The sequence below is a fragment of the Gasterosteus aculeatus genome, chromosome 12 (assembly GCF_964276395.1).
Source record: "Gasterosteus aculeatus chromosome 12, fGasAcu3.hap1.1, whole genome shotgun sequence".
In the NCBI taxonomy this organism is placed as follows: domain Eukaryota; kingdom Metazoa; phylum Chordata; class Actinopteri; order Perciformes; family Gasterosteidae; genus Gasterosteus; species Gasterosteus aculeatus.
Genome location: NC_135700.1, coordinates 21,382,273 through 21,402,724, shown reverse-complemented (window position 1 = coordinate 21,402,724; position 20,452 = coordinate 21,382,273). Strand labels below are relative to the sequence as shown.

Here is a 20,452-nt window from a genome sequence, read left to right as displayed (position 1 = left end):
CCCGTGACTCTCTCTCAACCAATCAGAACGCTGGATTTCCCCTTCCTTTCCTTTAAAGGAGACACCCTCCTCGCCAATTAGGTGGTCATTTTGGCTTCAGCAGAATGAGATTTATTTAGCCAATAACTTTTTTTTAAACTCTTTTTTTCACTTCAGAGTATGATATAACATTGTCCTTTTGCTTAATTCTTTTAAAGAAAATCTAGTTTTAAAGATTAATTGATTACATCAATTATCAGACAAAATGTAGATAAAATTGAGATTAGATCACAACAGATTCCTTTAATCTTACTCAGTCAGTTTTTTTTCAGTCAGGCCTCTACGTTATATTGGGATGGGAGGGGGAGGGGCTCTGGTCCGTCCGTCTGTCTGTCCGTCCATCAACTCCCCAAAAATGAGCGTCACCACAACAATACATATTGATTGACATAGTTTGAAGTCCAGAGAAAGCCAAAGCCAGTTAAAAGAAAGAACAAGCCCAACGTCACTTTATTGAAGTCCTACAGTGGTCATTCATTTTTAAAAACATGCAACTCTTACAAAAGTCATAAAAACAACTTTTACATTTTAAAGTACAAAGATTCCCCCAAACAAATGATTAAAAATAGGCTTGACGTGTTCATCTCAAAACTTCAATTACGATTTAGGCCATTAGAGGTTTAGTAACCTCGGCCAGAGTAAAACCGTTGTGATTTTCCTTCCACTGGTCGGGTATAAGGCAGCATTCTGTACAAAGAGCAACTGAATGGAATGATACACAATGCTTTGTGTCCCCCCCTCTCCTCCCCCAATGCAGAGTAGCGTGGTCTCTCTTCACAAGGAGCAAAAACAGCTAGAAAAATAAATAAATGCACTTTGTGCTTTTGGTCCAGAACCACTGCGAGAGTCTGACCTTTGACCCTGAGCGAGGGGCGGCGCAGAGGTCACACCATGTCGGTGTGTCCAAACGCGTGAAGGTCGCGGCCGGGCGGAAACTGCTGCGTCCAGTCGATGACGGCCGGCTTGAAGAGGCCACAACAACGCAGGTGGAAGAAGGTCAGCAGGTTCCTCACGACGCCCATACTGCAGGGACAGGAGACGGCAGGGGTCAGAGGTCAGAGTCAAGTGGTGAACGTACTTCCATTCACCTGCCTTCATTTGGGATATATGGTGGACCAGGAGCCACTTTTACTATTGTTCACATGAGCAGGAATTACATTTTTTTTTTGTTTTGCTTCAACAGTAACTTTTTATGCTGTAATTATTGCTGAATGACTTACTTTAAAAAATAACTCTGATCTGCAGATTTGATCACCAAATGTATCAATTGTGAAAATCATATGATAGCTACTTAATTTCTTTGGTCAACAGCAGCTCTAAGCACAAATATTTGAGTGTTTTTAAAATGTAGACAACATATATATATAAAGAGATAAATGGAAATACAACCAGAGCTTTACTGCATTTCCACTCTAAAATGTGTACAATTTATAACATTATTATATAATATTTGAAAGTAGTGACCTCAACAACTCACTTGTATGGATTCTGCCGGAGGGAGACGGACTGTCGGTGCTTCCTCTGGTTGAACATCAGGTTCGTCCGCTCCACCGTAGTCAGTCCCAGGAAGGCAATCTGCTCAAAGGACCAACAGCAGTCAGTTCACGAGTGTGTGTGAGATCACAGATCGGCCAACACGTCAACGCCTCTTTGGTCTGATCACAGTCAATTCTAAGTTGGTATATTTCCAGGATTTGATACTTAGGGAGATGAAGAGACAGTTGTCAACACAAAAACAAGAAACAATAGCAAATACTGACTGCAAAAAAGTGCCTCATGTAAATGCTATATATACCCATACATAATTAGCATTGGATTACATCATAAAAAGGACATTAAAGAACTTAAAATAACTTTCAAAAACTACAAATTTCATGAACTACGTTAAAAAAAGCTGCATCAAGCTCCTCGGTCACCTGGTAGAGCTGCATCACCAGCATCAAGCCGGACCAGCAGGTGTGATAGACGGCCAGCAGGAAGACGGCGAGCAGCCAGGGGGAGCAGCTGACCAGGGCGGAGACCACGCCCCACACGCCCTGCTCCTCGTAGCGCAGCGAGCAGCGAGCGGTCCAGTCTGAGGAGACGGCACACGGAACACACGGCACAGTTAATCGTCTCCGGTGGCACCGCGGCGGTCAGAAGCCGCCGTCACGCCGCACGCAGAGTCGCTCACATGTGAGGCAGCCGTAGAACATCCAGGCTCCCATCAGCACCAGGGAGAGCAGGAAGAGGATGAAGTAGTGATGGTTCCTCGCGCCTGGGAAGACATGTGATACAAAGAGTGTGTTCAGCCTGAAGACCCAAACGTGTGTGGACATCTGAACTAGAACAACATGTCAGAGGGAAGTCCAACGCACCTGCAACATTTGCACCACTTGATGGTTATTGAGTTACTGTACTAAATTAGTTTATTACAGCTTTGTTGTAGCACAGATCTGTTGGACTTCCCACAGTTTTATGCACGACATCCCGGTCATTTTCTTATGGTTCATGTGTCGTTTCTCCATATTTTATTTTATTTATATAATGTACTAAAGTACTCGCCTTGAAAGAATATATTTCCTTTCAGGTTCCCCAGAAGTTTATAGTCCAAGTTAATTTATTAAGTTAAGTAAAAACAAACAGATAATGTGACCAGATAATGATGAAATCTACAATTGGACAAGGAACAAGTTATCATCTAGTTACTTAAATGAATCAGTTAATGTCTGACGTGCTCACGAACTGGAAACGGCGCAGCTGTCTGCTCCGGTTGGCTACAGTCTGTCGTACCGATGCAGCCGTTGGTCCAGACGGAGTGGTGGTCCTGCTTCGCCACGCAGGCGTCACAGTGGAAGCAGTGGTTGGTCCTCATTGGTTTCTTTATCTGCGCAGAAGGAAAGGGAAGACCGAACAGGCCGTCACCGTTTGTGTCAGTGCAACGGTGTGGTGGAAGGGGAATGTTTCGTTTTTTCAGGGACCCACCATGCAAGAAGTGCAGAATATTCTGGGGTCCAGACAGCCGGCTTCCGCCAACACCAACACATTCTGAGAACACAACCACACCTCAGCTCATCTGTCCCAAAACATTCACGCGTCATATCTCTGTGTCAAACTTTGAGTGCTGCCACCCACCATTTTCTTCTCTTCCTCGGTTGCCTTGACGAAGCCGGGGTCGGCCCTGCAGGTGCGGAGGTAATAGTAGAGCAGAGCAGCGGCATTCAGAGCAAACAAGACCTGAACTGTGGTGCAGTGTCCATGTGGGGGAGGGTCAAAGGTCAAGGAACGCTTCAATTCATCAGCTTGATTAAAAAAGGATAACGCATCGAACGTTGCTCTTAATCAAAAGGAAAACAGCGCTGTAGTTTACACGCAGACGGTCACTTTAACTCACTAATTCACGATCGATCCCAACAAGCCTTCTCCCCAAATCAGTAAACGCCCCCGAGCATGCTGCAGGTGTGTTACTACTTTAAAAGGATATCTGGCAGGAACCAGAGGAACCAGGTGACGAGCATCCAGAACACCGAGGCCATGAGAGACGTGGCCGGTAGGAGGGTCTGGAAGGCCGGACTCGAGAAGTTCCTGTCCGGACACAAAGCTTTCTCATGAGAAAACGAATATGTCCACACGGCGGTTTTCCATTTAACTCTCGCCACACGTGTCCTCACCTGGACAGAAGGTTGACCACACCCATCATGCACGCCAGCAGGATCCCTTTGAGCAGCCACGACTCAGAGTTCAACTCCACTATGGCGCCAACGCATCCGTACACGCCAGTGCAGAGCAACAACTGCAGGAAGAACTGCGGGGAAAGAGCGAAGCGGTTCGGGTTATTCGGACGCTCTGAGAAGGCGGGTGCCTGCAGACTTTGGTTCGCGGATTACCCGGTTACTGTTGATGAACCGCAGGCAGCGCGAGTTGGAGCGAGTCCGCTCCTGTTTGATGTGGGTGAGCATGTGGATGAGCAGCGGGCTGTGCACCTGGCGGGCCAAGTCGATGGGCGTGTGACCCTGAGGAAGGAGCAGCAAACACGCAATGAACATACGCAGCATCGCATTCCGATTGTAAGGTGGTTGTGGCCGTGCTGCTTTTTGCATGGACCGAACCCAAGTGGTCTCTTGTTTGCCTCCAACGGCCGTTTCAAGTTCCCACGTCACTCCCAATTTAGTTTATTCTGATTCCGGTCACTGCAGAGTGTGCGTGGGAAGCGGACGTAGTCACAGCGTCACGCATTTGGTCAGCATCAAGTGCAGAAAATTATCATTTTTGGACTGTGGGTGGGCGACGTAGTGATACCGCACACGGCTCTGGCAGCTGTGGCAACCTGTCAATCACGAGGTAGCCCCGCCCTAAAACACACTAAAGCTTTGTTTCATTTTACTCAAAATGGGACGATAGCTTTCAAAATGAGTATCGCGCAGCTCAAAAGACGGAGCAAAGAACATCAAAAAGTCAAGGTCACCATCTTAACTAAGTAATACATGAAGTGACAAGAGGGGTCATTTTTTTCTCAGAGAATTCTAATCAATCAGACATCTTTTTGCAATCAGGAGTCTCCTCCTGCCGGCCAATGGAGAGAATGCACGTTTGAAAATCACTCAAGACACGTGTTCAATTTTCAGAACCGAAAGTTGCCGCAGGAGTGAAAGCTGTTAAATTCAAAATCGAAGGGACTTTGGCAGGTGGATGTGAGAACATTATTATACTGACTATCACATTTAAACATTTTTAAACATCCGAGGGAATGACAATAAGTAATGAGGGACTTTAAAGTATATATATAAAAATCTCATGGATTTTTTTGGGGGGGATCAAATGTGAAAAATAAAAAATACTTGAGGTTTTTATTCTCGTAATTCAAATAAAAGCATCTTTAAATGCCTATAACCTTTTTTCACTTGGAACAAGCGGCCTGCGTGTGGGTGCCAGATGGTCACACGTGTTTTTCTCACTTCTTTGGTCATTGAGCGCAGAGAGAAATACGTTTCTGACGTGCAGCAGAGAACCACTGTGGAGGACTCACGTCGATGTTTTCTGCGTCCACGCTGGCGCCGGCCTCCAGCAGGATGTGGGCGGCGTCTACGTTTCCTGCCAGCACGGCGCAGTGCAGCGGAGTGTTTCTGCTGCCTTTGTCCGCAGCACTCACTGAAGCGTTGTTTTTGATTAAGAAATGTGTGGGTTCAGGCCTAGAACAGGAGAACCAGACGTGCCGTTCAGTCTTCTGCATCGTCTTCAGAGGTCGAACTCTTATTTTTTTTAATTTACGAAAGATGGTTTTCTGGGAGCTTTTTCACACATTATTTACGTCTTTGAAGTGTTCTGATTAATACGTCAGGATGTATATCAACATGAGGGCATTCAACATGTGCAGGATCCTCAGACCTGCATTACTCCGCATGCTCAAAGGAATCACCACTTACTGGGTCATAACTCACACGCTGACTTGAAACCATTGGGCTTTAAAGAACATCTGGAAAAGGTGAATATCGCCTACCCAATAATTTTCTGGGCCGCTAACATCAGCGGCGTCTGTCCGTTGCAGTCAGGCCCATCGACTTCCTGAAATGACGGGATTATCAGAAAAGGAAGGAGTAATAAAAGATCTTTTTAAAATAAATAAAGGTGTTAAATAGTGCTTCCTTTGGGACTCAGACCTCTCCTTTAGCCATTAGATAAGCTGCTATGGCCATGTGCTGGAAGAGGATGGCGAGATGCAGAGCTCGGTAACCTTCGCCGTCCGCGACGGCCGGATCCGCGCCGTACCTCATCAGCTGGATCACCATGGGGAGGTGGCCCTGCCTCGTGGTGCAGAGGACAAACAGACAGCACTGAAGGAAGCACTCGCACTTCCTTTTAACGGCACGCGGCAGAGGAACATATTCTCTGTCAAACGTCAATGTTATATTTGTTTAAAAAATGGAATATGCAAAGAACACAAGGATTTAGAGATAAAGGAAATGCAAACCCGGAGATGTGTTTAGCAGCTTACATCACTGATGTTTACAAGAACATCAATGACTATTTGCCTTTACTTACGTTTATTTATTTATTCTAAACAAGCATAATGACAAAACATCTTCTCATTCACGACGTTTTCAAAGCTTTTGAAGAATCTATTTTGACAGTACATGACATGTAAATAATTGAAATAAAAGGCCATTATTCTTTTATTCACCTAATGGCCCAGTGAAGAGGAGTCGAGTTCAGGTCTCCTCCAAGCTGGTCAATTGCCGAGCCTTTAGAAATATAGTACCTGTCAGAAAGGACACAGAGAAAGAATTAATATCAAAACATAATATCTGGTGCCGTGTTGGAGCTCGTTGTGTTTCACTTTAGTCGTTTCCAGTGTTTTATTGCTCAAGGCGCCGCGCTTCAAGTCAGACGCTGTCGACGATGAGAAATATAAAAGGTGAAGTCTCTGAGGAAGAACTGACCGCCCCGAGGCGGTTTGCCCTCAGTGTGATCTTCAACTGAAAACAACTACTACTGTGCTTCCCTTTGGGATTAAAGTCATACGAATTCAAATCCATGTTAACTTCATTGTGATATGGATGTGAAAACAGTCAATATCCTTTATTTCATCACATATTCCATTTAATGGCCCTGTGGGAGTCAACCAATAGCCTCTTAATTACCTAAGCTTACTGTATAGAGTACCATGTTTACCCAGAACCGAACTCAAACTTAACTCGGGTCAGACAGCCTCTGTGTTTGGAGGAATTTGGCAGGTAAATGCTCATACGTTCAACGGGACAACTCAATGTCTGTTTAAACATTGTCTGCATGGTCTTACTTGACCAGCTCTGTGCGATTGTTGATGGCGGCCCAGTGCAGCAGAGTGACGTTCTCTTTGTCCGGCAGCGTGACATCGTATCCGGCTTCCACCAGCTCCTTGCAGCGCTCCAGGATGCCGAACCTGAGACACACGGGAAACACTTTATGAAACAGCCCCAAGTTGATATAACTATATATGACCCACACAAGCAAACAGGACCAGTAGCAGAACATTCTTTTTTCTTTTAAAAAAGGACAAAGACAACGTTTTCTTTACGTCAACATTGTCACATTCCAGCCGTTAATCCGACAGAGCCACATTATCACACCGCCTCGCTTCCTGCAAACAGCTGAAAAACTTGTTTCTTTCTTTCTTTCACCCCTTCGCTTCCAAAACAAAGCCAGCGAGATGGAGGTACTAACGCCACTGCAGGTGGTGCTTATTTAAAGGGGACCTATTATGACAATTCCACTTTTTTAGTGCTTCTACACGTTAATTTGGGTATCTAGCAGGCCTCCCCCGTCCCCCATCCATAACACCACAGAGGAGGACACTATGCGGTATTTTGTGATGTAAATTGGGGGGAGCTCTTTAGGATACGGCTTTTGTCCAAAGGGAACGTTGATAAAACATTTATCTGTCATTTAATCTGTGTCGGAGCGTGTGACGTCAATCTGCAGCACGTATGTACACACGGCTTCCATGGCCAGATGAATACTTGAGAGAGGAGTGGCTCTGCATCTTCCTTTGTTCTCCTCCTCAGAAGAAGAGTGACCTTCGTTCTGCTGCGCCTCGGTTATCAGTTAGCAAAAGTACTGCTAGTGAGTGCTAATCTGTGCTACAGCTCACTGAAGGCTTCGTGCAGGCTTTACTTGGATAACTACTTTTGTGTGTTTATCGTAATGAAAACAATGTATAGCCCACAGATACAAAAATGTAAGCTCAAATTTAACTGAAACAGTGGGTTTCAGGTAATACGATCAAAACATAATGTTGACGCCCAGATAAACCTTTTAATCCCGAACACTTATACAAAATGAAGTTTTTTATGCGGGCATCTGTAGCCTTTTAGAAAGAGGAAGTGTGTGCGTGATGCAATAACTACCACGCCATTGGTTGACCACTATATAATGCAACGGGATATCAGAAAATTATTTGTTTCGTTATTGATGTTAGACATTAAATGGAAAGTCTGGTGCACTACAACATGGATTTTATTTTGCAGTTTGCTCAATAATTTTCCGGAGCGATAGATTTTGAGACACCACAAACTCTCGAAAAGGTAATTGAATAAAAACAACAACAACAACAACAACAATCTGCGCTCGTGTCACCAGTGTGTCGTCGCCTGCCCGTGACGTCACTCACTGCGTTGCCTTCACGATGTCCCAGCTGCCGCTCTCGTCCGCGTGCGAGCGTCTCTTCGGCTGCTGGCTGATGTCCATCGCCTGGGCTTTGGGGAAGGGGTGCGCCGCTCTCGGCCCGTGGCTGTGAGAATGACCGTGGTTTCCGTGGTAACAGCCGTCCTGCGGGCGCACGAGGGATTAAAAAACAACAACACACACACACGCGCGTTTCGAATGAGAAAGCACAGCTTTTTAGGGTTAACCCGAAAATTCGGGTCGATCACACAGTCGAGCCTCGCGGGGCCTTGAGATGAAGGCTGGTTGTTAATATCGAACACCTACACGTCCCGTTTATAGTCCTCCCAAATACAACAGCTCGAGTGCCCTTTTGAGACGAGGGCATCAAGGATTCATTTAAAAAAAGCCCCGGAGTTGAGCTGCTAAAGGAAGGTAAACTAAAAGAGTTTCGTCATAGAATGATGAGGAGATAAGCAAAGCGAAGACCTGCATTATTTCCCCCAGAAAAATCAAACAGACGTGATTTTTTACCACCCAGTCTAAACTTGAAGTGGCAAAAAAATACATTAAATTTGACCGTTGGGGGGGGGGGTCAATGAGAGCTTCGCTAGCAAGCTGCCGCTTTAACGTCCGGTAACCAACGTTAGTTAGCAGCAGGCTAACAACGCCCACCGAAGCTAACCGACTACCTGGCGGTATCTGTGAGACAGGTTGTTCCGCCTTACGGCGACTTGCCGACGGGCTCCATTAAAACGGCGGGCTAGCTAGAGCGTGCTAACGTCCTGCGGGGGTAACGTCATTTGACAAATGACCGGGTCGCCACCCGGGTCAGGGAGGTAAACGCGACAGAATCAGCTAAAAAATCAACACCGAGACACTCACATCGTCTTCATTCCAGTCCATCTTGTAAAGGAACGAAGGGAAAGTTGGTGTCGCCGGACGGACGACAATCAGAGCGCAACTTCCGCTGTTTTGTTTTTTCAAAATAAAGGTTTCGTGGCTGGAACGGGAAGAAAGATAGAATTGTCTGATTTTGGAAATGCAAGAGGGCGAATTTATATATGATTTAAAAGCTATTTTGTCCCTAAGTACAATCCATAACGGTCACATTAAATATACAGCCATACATGTGTAGATATGATGTAATTCTACTCCCCTTACAATACATATGTATCTGTAAACTAACTTTGATGCTATTATTCACATCATACTACGGTCATGCTTTGACTTGAAATTAGCGTTCCAACCCCGAAGAGGTTATCAAAGTATGGATGGATCAGAATTTTCTCTGTCTTAATGACAATACGACCGCTCGGACCATTGCAACGTTCAAGTCCCTGCTTAAGACCCACTATTATTCATTGGCTTTTAATTCAAGTTGAGCTTTGATATTTTGACTTTATTCTTTCTCTACTGTCAGATATTTTGTATTGTACATTGTGCTCTCTCTGTGTTTTATTGTATCGCTGCAAAATGTCTAGTGGTAAACCACTAGACATTTTGTTTTGAAGGCAAGAGCGTTAAACAGGAAATCTTTATTGCGATCATTTTGATTCACTTGAGGCGTTTATTTAACTCTTCACCTTCTTCCTGGAAATGCAACTTTAGTGGGCTACTGTTTTATTCGCGCCTACAGGCCTTTCCTGCTTCTGCCTGCATTATTCAAAAAACATACTTTTTCAATATGGCAAACGAGGTATCTTATCTTAAACTCAGACATGTTGGGTTTCAAACAAACCAGTCTACGAATTTAGGCTCTCAAAATAAATGTCCCCTGGGAAAATATGCTTTCGGTTTCCTGTGAAACTCAGTTGGAGTTCCTGGTGGTTCTTATGCATGCAGAAATTCTTCTCATACTTTCAACCAGGAGCTCTATAATCCCCAATGATGTCATCTATATCTGCTGTGTTTTTAATCTTATGGCCAAAAGAAAACAATAAATATTTCCATTAGATTTAGCAATGTCAAATACAGAGGGATGGTGCCACATAAAACACATCATATTTAAAAGAGGAACCCAATTTAGAGTATTATTTCACAGTAACAATAACTCTTCTGAAGAGATAAATTCAAAATGTATTCTGTCTGTGTGGGAAACAGTTTACCTCCCAAAATAATAATAACTAATATGGCTCAACACTAAAACATTGTACACTTCCACATGAGCAGCAGTAGGTGGCGCCATCGTCACATGTAAAAACAACTAAAAACACCGTATTGTCTAAAGGAAAGCTGTGCAGCGATGGTCTAATGGTGAATAAAGAGTTCCTAAAGTATATTCATGAAGTTCCACATGTAGCCCGACACGTACGTTGATACCCTATTTCATCATCCACTTCACAGGTTGAGATTTAACCCGAGGAATCAAAAGGCGACATTTGGTTCAAACGTCAACGTAAACATTGAAAACCCCAAATGACACATGTTGGAGAAGACAAACTAAAGTGTTACTGATGGACCAATCACCTGTGCAAAATACACACATGAACAGGTACATGTGATGTGCTTAAGCCTGATACAGTTTGTCCCTTTGAGATCAGTGGACTTGTGCTTTGAGACAAACAAAACGCTTATTACAAATTCTACTAATTACAGTGCAGACTGACAGCAAAAAAAATATGTTTTTTGTTTCATTTCATTAAGGAAAAAGTCACATTTTTACACTTAACAAATATACTCCTGTTGATCTTTCTACTATAATGCAAATTTAAGAAAAGCTAATTTTGAACGAATTAAATGACATTTTAGACTAAAATACATGAAGCCCAGTCACCCGCTTGAGTGCATGTGCCAAGCAGAAGTAATTGAGCTGTCAAGAAGGAAGTCATAACAGTGAAGAGGACCAAGGGTCAAGATAACTTCTGTTTGTACGAGGCGTGAAAGTAAAAGGAATTACAGTATTTTGACGAATGGGAAATGACGATTGTCATCAACGCGCACAAGGCCTCCGTCTCTGGAAGGAGGCCACACTCGTCAGCGAGCAGCCGCGGCGGCCATTAAAAGCCGAGCCATAGAGGAAGCAGGGTCGTCCAATGAAAACATGTAGAGGAAGCGTGTTTCACAGCCGATAGGAGAGCGGCGGCGCCAGCTGGACTTTGCTCCCATTAAAGCCTTCGTGGAATCTCATAATGCTTTGGTATTCGTCCTGTTTCTGGCCTTTTCCAATAATCGTCTGAAGCTCTTTCAGGGTCCCCGGAGAAAACGTCTGATCTCGTCAAGGTTCCACGAGTTGTCGAGGGGAAGGAGGAATGTGGAGGGACACCTGACAAAGCTACGATGGCTAACGCCGTGAAACATTAGCACTGCAGCGCCGCTTGCGTCCGAGGGTTTTACCCTCTTCTGTTGTCGCTGGTCTGATCTCAACCCGACTCAGAGAACGATATTGTGTACGAAAAACAAAGCTCAATTTCCCCATGAAGACCAAAAGTAGAACTATTTCTCCGTTTTTCTCAAAGGGATCGACATCACTGGAGAACACATCGCATCCCCGAACCCGACACCAAACTGGATTATCGTAATAGGAATGAATGAGCCGTTAATATGCTGAGCAAGATGCTGTGTTCACACTCAGACTCTCCAGAGAAACGCACAGATCTGAACGTGAGAAGACCCCCAGCCGGAGGAAGTTAATTATAGCGTAGAGTGTGGTGGCCGGTGGGACTGAACAGTGGAATCTCCACTGGTCGCTTCATAAAACAAATGGGGGAAACATGCGAGACGTTGTTTCGTCGTTTGAGAATATGAGATGATGGAAGACTGAATGTCGGATAATACGGACCGGTCTCCTCGGGACATATTTCAGCTGTAAAAAACATTCAGAGACATCGAGGAGGTTTAGACAACGAAAAGAATATCGGGTTACAGATTTTTTAATCCTTCATTTTTAGGAGGGAGTTTATTTGAATTGTCAACCACTAAAGGATGACTGGTGGTACTGAGGTAGTCTGCACGCTCTTCACACACAAATAGATAAATATTTTGCACATCTGTCAATTAAACACAGAATTAGACACAATTAGGACCATTACATGCATCTGCATCCCCCAGATAATCAGACTAATGTGGCGTAACCGCATCGAGTCTGCCTCCATACAAGCAGCAGATAACATGTGTCTCCCCCCCCCCATCCCCCCTTCCTCCGGGGGTTCAACGACTGGGTCACGGTCTGCGTTTAAACCCAAGAGGACTGGCGGAATTCGGGGTCAGAGGTCATCCCAGATCACCTCCACCAGTAGAAGTGCGGGTCACAAACTAAAAACCCCGCTTTGACCTCCTCGCAGCGGCCTGCGTGGCCTTACTGGCGCGCCGCCGCTTGGGGCGGGGGGAGGGGGGGGGGGGGGGGGGGTTTGAAACGAGTCCGTCTCACAAGACATTCAGAGAGACGAGGAAGTAAATCAGTTGGAATGCCTGACAGTTATGTCTGTGTGGAGTGGAATACGCCTCGTCTATAAGTAACACGCACAAGGCAGGAAAACAGGACACTTAGGAGCGGCGATGGGGGAGAGACGTCGGGGGTGTCGGTCAGAGTTCAGGGCACGCAGGAGCTTTGTTTGGCCGTTTCGCTCTCTGAGTTCAGGGGCGGAGTCAAGCGGCGACATTACACGAAGAGACGGGACGTTTAAGAGGCGTCCCGGTCCCTGTTCAAACAAAGAGTGTTGCACTTGACTGATACACAACCAGCAGACATACACAGGTTAATATCATCCAACGAAAGAGAAGTGCCTCCTTGGGGTCCTTGGGGTGGTGGAGGGGGGGGGGGGGGCAGAGAGAGCAGGTCCTGGAACAACAGGCAACAACAAGAATTTCTGCATTTACATAAATATATATGTGACAAAGAGAGAATGTTTGTACTCCTTGGTGTCTAACACATCAGTATGCCGCGCACAAGGCTTTCAATTAATTAACTTCAACCTCGGCTAAGTGCTTTTGTTGCATGAACGTAACTTGCTGTGAGGACAGAGGTTTATTTTAAAAACACGCTCTGTGTGTAACGACTGCAAAAACTGAGCCAGCTGCTGCGTGTAAGTCACTGGCGAAAAAAATCCTATGCTTGTGCCACATGAACTTTAAATAAACAAACCAAAAATATAGATGTGTTTATTATGCATATTCAATGACGATTGTCGGATAGTATTTGCGTTTTCATGAGGTCCAATGTCAAGTACCTCGTTGATCACGTGACCCCATCTCTTTCTCGTTTGCTTTGCCAACTCAGTTGTAAATATCATCCCATTGATGCTAGAATATGTAGCCCTATGGGAAAAGTGTGTGGGGTCCTGAGATGATGGTGTTTTGTGGTTGTTTATCCTCATGTGACGTAATTAATGTATCCGGTTTGTTGAAAAAATGGTATTGGTGGAGAGGTACCATAGCCCAATAGAACGGGAGGGCGTGGCGAGGAGCAGTGCTGAATTGGGCTACTTTTGAAGTGTTGCCGCGGGTTGAATTGGTGCGAGTGGACCTATTTTGCATGCAAATTACATGAATATCTTTAAATAAAAATCCACATTTTAAATGAAATAATTTATTTATACCCAAATCCTACCAAACTGACTCCAGATCAGCACGTACACACATGGACATGGGACACGCCCAATAGGCCCATTTCAAGGAGTTTTTCTCTTATTTTCTTTTTTCACTGTAAGGCTCCTTCTACAAACAGGTAAGCTGAAATTATTTTAATTCAGTAAATGCATAGCCTATTTACACATGTATGAACTATAAGTATATGATTGAAATATAGTGAAGCAACATGATAAGGTGTTTGAGTTGAAATAAGGTACTGCATTAACTACAGTAAATGCATATGAAGTAAAAACAGCACATTCATGTTGTCCAGGCAGGGAGGAAGAGAGAGAAGGGAAGAGAAAGCCTAAAGACAAAGCAACAGGTTAGTTTGTCCGTCAGTGAATTGGTCTACACGTTCACAGATCTATATTTTATTTATGATAATATACTGTATCTAATTACACAAGGCCATTTTAGGACTTTTAATGCTGGCATATTAAACATTTGGTGTTACTTTGTATATATTACAATACATTTGGCAATGATAGCAATGCTGTTGCATATGGTTTGGCAGGGGCATATTTCGAGTTCTGGTATTGGGCTGGTTTTTGGGCTGGTTTTATTGGCCATTGGGCTGGTTTCGTCACACAGACCTGGCAACCCTGGCGATGAGGTCCGCGGGACGAGAAAAGACACGGGACGTGAGGAGCGGGGAAGAAAGAGTTTGGGAAAGAGCGAGAAAGGACGAGTTTGGCGGGGCGGAGAGAAAAGAGAATAGAGGGAGAGTGGGCGAGTAGCCGACCCGGCGGCGGAGTCCCCGATCGGCCCCCGGACTCGCATAACTCAGCCCAGCGGTGGACCGCGGGGACGACACCCCCGGGTCCCGCCTCGCAAACCCCCGCCAGCGGGTAGCCAACCCGGTCGCTCAGTCCGTATCGGTTCCCGGACTTCGAGAACACGACCCAGCGACCTCGCCAACACCGTGAGGACGACGAGTGGGGTGTGGTTTTTTGTTGGCGATTTAGCGTGAAGCCAGTGGTTTGCAGGTGGAAGGGCGAATGGGCCCTTGGGCGAACGTGTCTGTGGATTATTCCTGCAAGCAGGGGAACGCAGGGGTGACCAAGGCTGGAAGAAGGTGCGCATCAGACAGACCTATCCGGGGGCAATCCAGCACCACAGTAGCCCAGGTGAAAGGGCCGGGCTCCTTTAACACGTGTTGTATCTTCCTGACTTGTCCTCGCTTCATATCCTCCCTGTGAAACTGTAAAACACTGTGTATTCTGAGGTTCATCTGTGGCGTTTGAAGCGGCTGTTTGCAAAACCAACTCACCACAAGGTCGACTTCAATCATACCTCATGAAAAGTGCTTCACGTAATCACTCTGAACACCTGCCCCCCCCGCCTCAAACCTTTGGATTCATTCATTTTTTCATTTCATTTCATTAATGGCTGTAAACTGGATCCACCTCATCGTGTCCTTCATCAAAGAGAGGAAGAGGAGAGGAAGTCGTTGGTCTCGGGCCTCTCTGTAGCGGTGCCAGGGGCCGGACCGAGCGAGGGGAGGGAGAGGGAGAGGGAGAGGGGGGGGGGGGGGGGGGGGTCGAGTTGGCAAGGGACTGACATCGAAAACAACAAAGGGCAACGTGATAATCCCCCCCTAATGCCCCCTGTCTGCCCCGTGTCTGCAGTGGCTCTGTGGCGGGTGGCAGACTGAGTGCACCCATGCTGAAGGGTTACCTGGGCGACGAAGCGCTCGTCTCAGCGTCCCGAATTGGCGGCAGTTTTTTTTTTTTTTCTCCCCCTGCCGCTGATTCAGCAGAGATCAGACTGCAGCGTCGCCTGCGGTCGTCCATTATGCAACAGGCCCCTCAGTGCTGTGTGGACAGTGAGCGCCGGGGACCGGGACGCTCCCCGAGACGACGCTGCAGGGGGGCAGTGGGGGGGGGCTCGTAGTCCCGTTTGCAGAATGATACCCCCCCCTCTTCCCCGTTGGCCTGAGTCGTCCTCTGGCTCCGTGCACATCTCCATTGACCCACACAAATGCACTTGCCCCAGTGGTCTTCATGGGGTCCTGGACACCCTTTCAAAAGCTGAATATACAGTATTTGTCCTACGGAATCGGACCCAAATATACACAAAGAAAGAGTTCATGGATTTGATGGCAGAAGGAGATTATAGTACATAATGTAAAACCCGAGATAAATCCTTATTATTTGTGGTCCGAGGCGAAGCGCTGCTCCGGAGCTCCACTTTCCGGCGATTTAATGAGATTCGACCCATTGGCATCAATAGCAGCCACACGGAAACAGCCAATCTTCTTGCTGATGGTCTCCTTTACTCAAGTAGGTCACACAGAGACATCAGTATTACGTTTAGACGGTTTCAAAATCAAACATAAGCTCTTTGTTAGCAACTTTAGAAAAGTATCGACTCTTATGTTTATTAATAAAAGCAAAACATGAATAACCAACACACGTGACCCTGCATGAAGTATCCGTGGCAAACGTAGGACATCAGAAGGGAGGAAACAGACCTGACAGGTGGAGCAAAAGTGAATGAAAACATAATAAAACGACAACAAAAAAAACATTACCGAGCGATTTATTCAGCACCAGAATGTCACGATTTGCAACAACATGACAATTGTCACATTAGTGTGTTGATGAATAGCTCGTATTAAGCCCAGAAGACATGACCCCACTCAGCAAAGTGATAATCCCCCATTATGTGGTGATGTGGTTTCTCCACATGAGCCTCATCCACGCCACTGCTCGAACGAAAAAACCGATAAACACCTTTGTGACGGGAATGTAAATTCTCTGCAGCACAGCCGGCGTACGGCGCGAAACGCCTTCTGTGAGATAACGGGTTTGGCAACCGTCTTCACTGGACGCCATTCAAGTCGTGTTTAATGTGCTCGTGTGAACTCGGCGTCCGCGGCCATCTGCTCGCAGCCACAAAAAGGCGGCGCGTCATTTCAGTTCAGTGAATTATTTGCATTTTCTCACATCAATACCAGTTATTTCTTGTGCGACGCAAGTGGGATGTTCTCCGTCCTCGCGGGATTCCCCTCGCCGACACAAGAGGAATTCTTTTGGGAAGTAAAGACAAAAAACGGTGCCAACACTTTTCGCGTAACGTGTCGCTGAGATGGCAACGCAGACGGAACGCAAGCCTCGCTGAGGTGGTCTTCTTCTTCCTTTTGTTCATTACAGTTGTATTCAAATAATACGGCTTAAAGTCATTTACAAAGCGGTCACTTTCACAGCATGTTGTGAGCGATCATGCATGTAAATAAGCCTTGAGTCTTGATCATATGAGCCTTTATTATTCCCATTGCATCATTTAACAATATTAAGTGAAGCCATGTTCCAATGTGATATTGAGGCACAAATAAAGTGGGTTTATTCATTGAGCTACTGCGACTGCAACTTTTATTTTGACAAGGATCCCTGAAGAAAAGCTCATTTTTCTGCAGAACGTAAGCAAGTATTTGAAATAAGTCGTTTTTTTTGCCAACCTTTTTAATTCTCTGTTTTCTTTCATTCATCCAACTTCTCTTTCGAGGGTTTGGGGGGTTTCCGAAATCAATCCTTCCAAGTTCACAGGTCACCACAGGTCCCTCGATGAAGCCCGAGCAGAAGCAGTTTCCAGTAAACCCGCATGAATTCACTCATTCAATAGTCACCACGTAGAACAGGTCTTTCTGCCGATGGCCTCGTGTCGTCATGTGTGGGGGCTGCAGTTCTTCTCTCCTCCGGGAGAAGCCAGTGACCTTGTACCCTGAGATGTGAGGCGGTGGGGAGTCGGGGGCGGGGGGGGGGGGGGGGGTCGTAACTCCAGGAAACGGAGCAGCGAGCGCGTTGAGCCCGCGCCCTTGATCGGCAGCTCATCCGACCCGGCACGCCGCGCGGCACTTTATGGCGGATCGAAGCTGCTCAGGTTTAATGTGTTTGCGGCTGTCGCGGCTCTGACAGAGGGTGCCATACATAACACGGGAGTAATAGAGGGGGGACAAGCCGATCAATAGCCGCAGAGGCCCGCTTGACCCGCCGTTTCTTTTTTAAATGACAAATTTCCAGCGTGGCATCGCTGCGAGTGTCCCCTCGCCAACGGGGGGGCCTGCGGGGACGCGTGTGAGAAGGCCGCACTCCCTCGCACACACGCCTCACAGCCGCCATGTGCGTGTGCGCGTGAAATCTCCGTTTCAGCTTCTATCTCAAAAGGGGGCCAAAGTGGCAGTAAGAGTCTGGTAAGGAAAGACGGGGGGGGCCTCACCTGTGAAAAGAAGCCTTTTTGTGGAAGCGGCCTCCTGCTCCCCGGCAGATAAAGCACATCTGCTTCACGGGGAGATAACGGCGTGCGTTCTCTCACACAGCTGCTCTCGCTCACACGCTTTACCCCTCGCTGCCTCTCCTCTGCATTCGTATCTATTTCTGTAATTCCCTCTCCTCCGTCCCGGCTGCATATTTTACTCAGTGTTTTGCTCTGGTTTTCTATCCCCCCCCCCACCAACCCCGTCTTCTCTTCTGCTGCATCTCCAGTATTTCCTCCAGCCTGTCATGAAGTGGCCTGTTGTGAGACCAGCCTGCTGTGTTTGTGCGCGCGTTCGGATAAACGCCACAGATGAAGCTTCCTGCTGTCGCTGTGCGACATGTGATCATTTCCAAACCACGAGTATGAAACTTAAAAAAAATGAAGCACGTTTAAATGAATAATTACTTGAAAAAACACGTGATTCACTACGACAAGACCTACTTTCATGTGGCTTTTTGTCTTTTAGTGTCGCATGTATTCGTCAGCTCCTATCGGTGACGGAAACACGACATTGAATGAATCTTTCCTCAGACACACCGGGACTCCACAGTCGAACACGACACACCAGGAGAGGTTTCATCCACGTAGAACGCTCAATGGCAACAGCCGCTCAAGATGTGCACCTGGCGAGCTAAGCTAATGCTACTTATGTGTGAATGAAGTGATTTTCCTTGCAGACCTTGCAGACCTTTTTTTTTTCCTTCTCAAATTGTGAAAGTATTTGCAACTGCAAATCCTTTCAATCACAAAATAAAGGCGGCAGAAAAGAAATGACCATGAGACATTTGTGCAACCTCATGCCGTTTTATGTGTGCAGGGCGAAGAGTCTCATAACTGAGATCATTTCTTTTATTCCAGCACACTTTTATTTCTTAAACAATACTCGCAGCGCAACAATAAATACAAGACTGAACGGGCCAAAGATTCCCCCCCCACGAAAAAGCATCGCTCTTGGAGAATTCCTAGGTGAGTTATCAGTGAGCCGGCTTGCTGCATGTGTAGAACTTTATCATCTGGTAATCAGGTAAACCACGTTGGTCCTTCTAATTCAAGAGGTAGAGACGACACGCACAACATGGCAGCCGTAATAAATCCTCCTGAGCTGCGGCCACATTTATTATCCAGTGCGTTTCCTAAAAAGAATCCCGGCGTGTCCTCGTAATGATAAGCAGCAGCCCTCGTTTTTACACAATCCTCCATGAAGATCTTTGTCTTTTCCTGCTCTTTCTGCTGCATCGTGAGCATTATAGACTGAAGAACCTGAATATTCTCTTACCTGGATTCACCTCATGTTACACCGGGTTTTAAAGAGCAGCCCTTAGGACTTGGACTGGAAGAAGTTTAACTTTTTAGTTGAATATCCAGTTTTTCTACTTGCAAAGTAAAGTTGCTTGGATCAGTGCAGGAAGATTATATGAATTATATCATTTGTGCCATTACATAGACATAAGGATTTGCAGGCTGTTCTTTTCTTTTCAGGCAGAGTTGTGATACTCGAAGAGTATTTGGCATAATGTCAGTATTTTCCACGTAACCTCCAGTAGGAATATTCTACGCTTGCAAGTGAACCTGAGTTTCCATTTGATGAAAATAATCTTGAGGCATTTATTCACGTACTGGAGTTTTTTTTTTGTTGAGTGGCTGAATTATTTATGTTCCTCAAACACTGTAAACAAACCAAAGCAGCAAAGAGCAAGATGTTCGTGCTCCATCCGAGGAGTAAAAGTACAGGGGACACTGAGGGACACGTCGGATGAAATGAAAATCAGCATCAGAGCACAAGATTGATTTGACAAACAAGACGGAGGCCGAGCCATTGATCAGGAAATCCACTATTAATGACTTTACTCAGCTCACTGTTATTGCTGCAGCATTACAAGAGGAATCGGGCGAAGGCAAAAAGCAGTTTGGTTTGACTTTTAACGTCAATGACTGGATTCACTTAAACACACAAATAGATGAAGGTCAACGTTTTGCTCACAGCATCACTTACATGTTTGTGGAGAGAACGTTTGAGCCCCGCGTGTAAATACATTTCGGTGCAAATGCAGATCCCGCCGGCTTCCCGGTGTGCCGTGTTGTGATGGGGGAGGGAGAGAGGGCGAAGTGTGAAGGTGGTGTTGGCGGTGGCGTGGGAGGGGGAGAGAGGGAGAGTGGGGGAGGGGGAGGGGGCGGTTTGGAGAAGCTCATTCATCAAGTCATTACGGGAGGTGGCTCCGGTGGTATTTCAGCCTGTCCATCAGTGGAGGAGGAGGAGGATGGGGAGAGATTCCCAGAGGAGGACCGGGGCACGGCAGTCCTTCCTCTACTCCCCCCACCCCCTCCCTCTGCTCCCACTCCCTCCTCCCCCGTGGACGTCGCTGCCCTTCTTCTCCTCTGACAGCTCACCTTCTGACGGCTATTACTCCCCCTTCTTCCTCTCCTCCATCACACTGTCTCCCACTTTATCTGCCCCCTCCATTACATC

General features: G+C 46.2%; 1 protein-coding gene across 2 annotated transcripts; it reads right to left on the bottom strand.

Moving 5' to 3' along the window:
- Nucleotides 1-460: 460 nt before the first annotated feature.
- zdhhc13 (zDHHC palmitoyltransferase 13) lies at nucleotides 461-9,183 on the bottom strand. 2 transcript variants are annotated; one of them, XM_040164863.2, is made up of 17 exons: nucleotides 9,043-9,183; nucleotides 8,165-8,322; nucleotides 6,815-6,937; nucleotides 6,197-6,274; nucleotides 5,676-5,820; nucleotides 5,516-5,580; nucleotides 5,045-5,207; nucleotides 3,906-4,031; nucleotides 3,690-3,823; nucleotides 3,503-3,603; nucleotides 3,154-3,278; nucleotides 3,004-3,066; nucleotides 2,812-2,905; nucleotides 2,213-2,296; nucleotides 1,956-2,113; nucleotides 1,517-1,614; nucleotides 461-1,062 (listed from the first exon to the last, which is right to left on the bottom strand). In XM_040164863.2, the coding sequence occupies exons 1-17, from the start codon at nucleotides 9,061-9,063 to the stop codon at nucleotides 924-926; spliced, it is 1,875 nt and encodes a 624-aa protein (XP_040020797.2). In that variant the 5' UTR covers nucleotides 9,064-9,183; the 3' UTR covers nucleotides 461-923. The 2 variants fall into 2 exon arrangements, with proteins under 2 accessions (XP_040020797.2, XP_040020805.2); XM_040164871.2 differs by having other exon boundaries at nucleotides 8,850-9,160.
- Nucleotides 9,184-20,452: the final 11,269 nt, after the last annotated feature.

Coding starts and splice junctions, on each gene's coding strand:
- zdhhc13 (XM_040164863.2), bottom strand. CDS start 9,063: ATGGACTGGAATGAAGACGAT. Junction 8,323..9,042: donor TGGACTGGAATGAAGACGAT/GTGAGTGTCTCG, acceptor GTGCGCCCGCAG/GACGGCTGTTACCACGGAAA. Junction 2,114..2,212: donor GTTCTACGGCTGCCTCACAT/GTGAGCGACTCT, acceptor CCGTCTCCTCAG/ACTGGACCGCTCGCTGCTCG.